Source organism: Neomonachus schauinslandi, chromosome 1, assembly GCF_002201575.2.
Source record: "Neomonachus schauinslandi chromosome 1, ASM220157v2, whole genome shotgun sequence".
NCBI lineage: Eukaryota > Metazoa > Chordata > Mammalia > Carnivora > Phocidae > Neomonachus > Neomonachus schauinslandi.
Window position 1 is genome coordinate 97,822,591 of NC_058403.1, and position 3,813 is coordinate 97,826,403.

Consider the following 3,813-nt stretch of genomic DNA (forward strand, 5'->3'; position numbering starts at 1 on the left):
ACACTGTATGGAAATAAAATGGGCAAAGCTTTCTTCCCACATATGGATGTAAAATAAAGGAATTGGCATTCCTTTCCTGTCATGATGATATTATAATTTTAACACCCTGTGGTCCTTCATACTTAGAATTCTCAGTCATTGCCTTTCTTAGAACAAGAATAAAATCATTTCATAAATGAGGTTTCAAGTTCCTTGGAAAAGACTCAAGTTCTAACTCTGAATTCTCAGGAGCTATTTTTTTTTTTAAGATTTTATTTATTTATTTGAGAGAGAGGGCACACGTGGGTAGAGGGGCAGAGGGAGAGGGAGAAGCATGCTCCCACCTGATGCTCAGCCCATCATGGGGCTTGATCCTGCGGATCCCCCTGGGATCATGACCTGAGCTCAAGGCAGATGCTTAACCGACTGAGCCACCCAGGCGCCTCCAAATTCTCAGGAGCTATTATCACGATTCTGAATACATAGCAAAGGCTGGATATCGAAGTTAAAATAAAAGTTGCTTTGGGCATGTGAGTGGCCGGAAAGGCTTTGGCTCTCTCCAGGAGGCCTCACCTGCCCTCATCATTTCTGAGAATTCACTGCAGCTGCCTGGAGTCAGTTCCTTTGCCGCAGCAAGCATAAGGACTGGATGTATCAACACACTAAGAATAGATTTGTCTCATGAGAGCAGGCTCATATTAAGCAAGCCCCCAGAGACAGATGTTTAATGCCTGAACTGAAAGGTAGATCAGCACATTTTCTCTCCTTCAGCAAGCTATACTAAAGGCCTAAATATGACTAAGATGCTATCTGAACACGTGCTAGTCTACAAGTCAAATTACAATCAGAAATGTGTTTGGTAAGCACAGAATGAAAAAAAAAGGAAAGTCGCTGTGATCTGCATGTGTAAAAGCATCCTTCTACTAAGACAATCTGATTCATTCATATCCAAAATATGTTTTTTTCTGCTTATTAAGACCAGACAACAAGTATCTTGGTGCTTAAATAAAAATGTGCAAAATATGCTTTCCTGATGTTTCCAGATTCAAGCAGAGTCCTCATTAAGAAATACATTTTTTCTTAATTATGTTAATTACTTTAATGAGTTTTTAGTCAATTCTTGCTAGAGTAATTTCATGCCTTTAGAATGATTTTCCCCTATCTATGACCTGACTCTCTTTATGATAATTTAATAATTTAGCTCAAGATGTTTATGTTATTTCTGTTATTTCAGGGAAGGGAAGCTTATTATTTGGGTAGAAGTTAATTTTTGTCATTTTTTTTTAACCACTGTGTAGTGATTAAACTCTAATACTTGAGAGTGACAATTCTATTGTATAGAAGACAGTATCTTTTGAAATCCTTGTGTTAGGAGCTAATATTGGCTAACGATATTAATTACTCAGATAGATGAAGAGTGAGGGAAAGAACTTCTCTATAGGGTAGCACATTATTTATTGAACATTAATTGTCTCAATTTGTTAATAGTTAAGAAAGCACAGAACCACCTATGCAAAGACTTAGAGATATACGTAGATTAAAAATATGGCTTCCAGAAAAACTCTTGGAAAATAGACAGTTGATCCTTTTTGCTTCTAAATTTCCTTTTATCACAAGAGTGAGAATAGTGGTCGCTATATTATAGTGTATATATTTATGCAGGATAATAATTAGGTTATCTAATATAGTTATTCCATTACCAAGTTGAAAATAAAGTAGAATTTCTAAAGATTTTTTTTTTTTTTTTTTTTTTTTTTATTCATGAGAGACAGAGCGAGAGAGAAAGGCAGAGGGAGAAGCAGGCTCCCAAGGAGCAGGGAGCCCGATGCGGGACTCGATCCCAGGACCCTGAGATCATGACCTGAGCCGAAGGCAGACGCCTAACCATCTGAGCCACCCAGGCGCCCGAAAATAAAGTAGAATTTCATCCTGTAAGCTTAGATGAAATGTTTTATTCTCAGTAAGGTCAATCATGAATTTGGACAAGTTCAGTATTTCAGTGCTAAATTTTAATTTTGGCCAGACATTAAAGAAAAAAAAGAAGTCCCTAGTGAAAGAAAGCAGCAGGAAGAATAGAAGTGTGGTAGAGTAAAAGAAATAGGACATAAAAGACTCCAGTTCTATAATGACTGGGTGACCTGGAGTTACCTAGCATTTCAAATTAGTAGATTCCCCAATATAAAATAAAGATAATAATATGTGCACCATCCAAACACTTGCCTATTGTGGCTAGTTGAAATAATGTAAGTGAAGATAAAGACTTATACGAATGTTAGTGAAATGCATTATTATTATACATTTTATAATTTATATATTATACATTATTATAGTAACAAAAATAAATTGTTACTAATATAATAATAGTATTCACAATATTTTTACTCATAATAATGGTAATAAAATTAGGACATCTTGATTATCACAACTCCAGACTTATTTAGTGAAAGGAAAATGAGATGAAACTAGGATAAGTAGAAAGTAATTCTTTATTAACTTTTTTTTAATCATCAAAACAAATACTTGAAAATTAACCCTCTTGCTTCTTGATGTTTTCAAAATCAGGCTCTATGTTGACAAGCATATTTATAATAAAAGTGAAAAATATTTGTTTTAATCTTTTTGTCATCTGTCTTGGCTTTATTTTTGTTCATTTTAATATTAAAATTGAAGAGCAGGGTGTAACGCTGGGTCCGGCACTGATCTGACAAGATTAGCTGCAGGAGAATGGACAGTGAGGTACTGAGAGATGGAGGGATCTTGGATTCGATTGATGGTGCTTGGCGAGAAGACAAGCTGCCATATGAGGATGATGTAATACCACTGAATGAGCTTCCTGAACCTGAACAAGACAATGGTGGCACCACAGAATCTGTTAAAGAACAAGAAATGGAGTGAACTGACTTAGCCTTATAATAACTCCGTGAGAACGTTCTCCCCATAGGAAACATCTGGCTCCTTTTTCATGGATAGATATTTTAAAAATACATAGGTACAAAATATTTTCTTCTGGTCTCCTATTTTAGATCTGTCAGTGATAAATCCGCACTGAAAAATATACACGCACTTAATTTGTGGCAGCAAAGTGCAATGTGAAAATGCTCACCAGAATGAGAAACTGATTGAGATTTCTCAGGAATGCAGAATATTTGGCCACTTGAACCTAAAGTTCTTCATTCACTAGCTTGTGTTTGAACGTGACTGGTTAAACATTTGCCTTTAACTCTGATTTCGCTTTACTATCAGAGTCTAACCTTCCCAGCTACTTACATATGTCCTGTGATACAGGTGATTGAAGATATGAGAGGGAAGGACAAAGACAGAGGAATTCAGGCAGAAGGAGATTGTGAACTTCTCATATGGTGCCACTTTGAGGAGCATTCTGAGTTGCAACATATAGCACCTGCCGGTATATGAAGAACCCATTCACTGATTGCTAGGATTCCTAAGATTTCCCATGGCATTTTCAAACTTTGGATAAATTCACAGATTAAAAGTTATCTGGCAGTTATCTCTGCTCTCCCTGAAAGTTAATTTGGTGCCACTGGAAAGGACCTTTGGCTAGCTGGACCACTAGTTTTACCCAATAACAAGATTTCGTATTTCTCAAAGCACTTTCAGATATAACAGAAATACCACAAAGTCAGTATTTAGTTACACATTTGTATAAGAACGTGTATTTTGAAAAACACATTCATGGACATTTATCTCCTGGAATTACTTGCCTCTGATAATTGGTATCTCTTGTTTTCTTACCTATGTTGTGAACTCTGGAAAGAGGTCCTGGCTTATCTTTCTGCATCCCTCATTAAAAAACGAGAAACACTGAAAAATAAA

General features: G+C 36.1%; 1 protein-coding gene across 1 annotated transcript; it reads left to right on the plus strand.

Annotated features, from left to right (window-relative positions):
* Window positions 1-2,703: 2,703 nt before the first annotated feature.
* On the plus strand, window positions 2,704-2,949 carry LOC110591707 (anaphase-promoting complex subunit 13-like). Its single transcript, XM_044922161.1, is given in 1 exon segment — window positions 2,704-2,949. A coding segment is annotated over 1 exon segment (246 nt).
* Window positions 2,950-3,813: the final 864 nt, after the last annotated feature.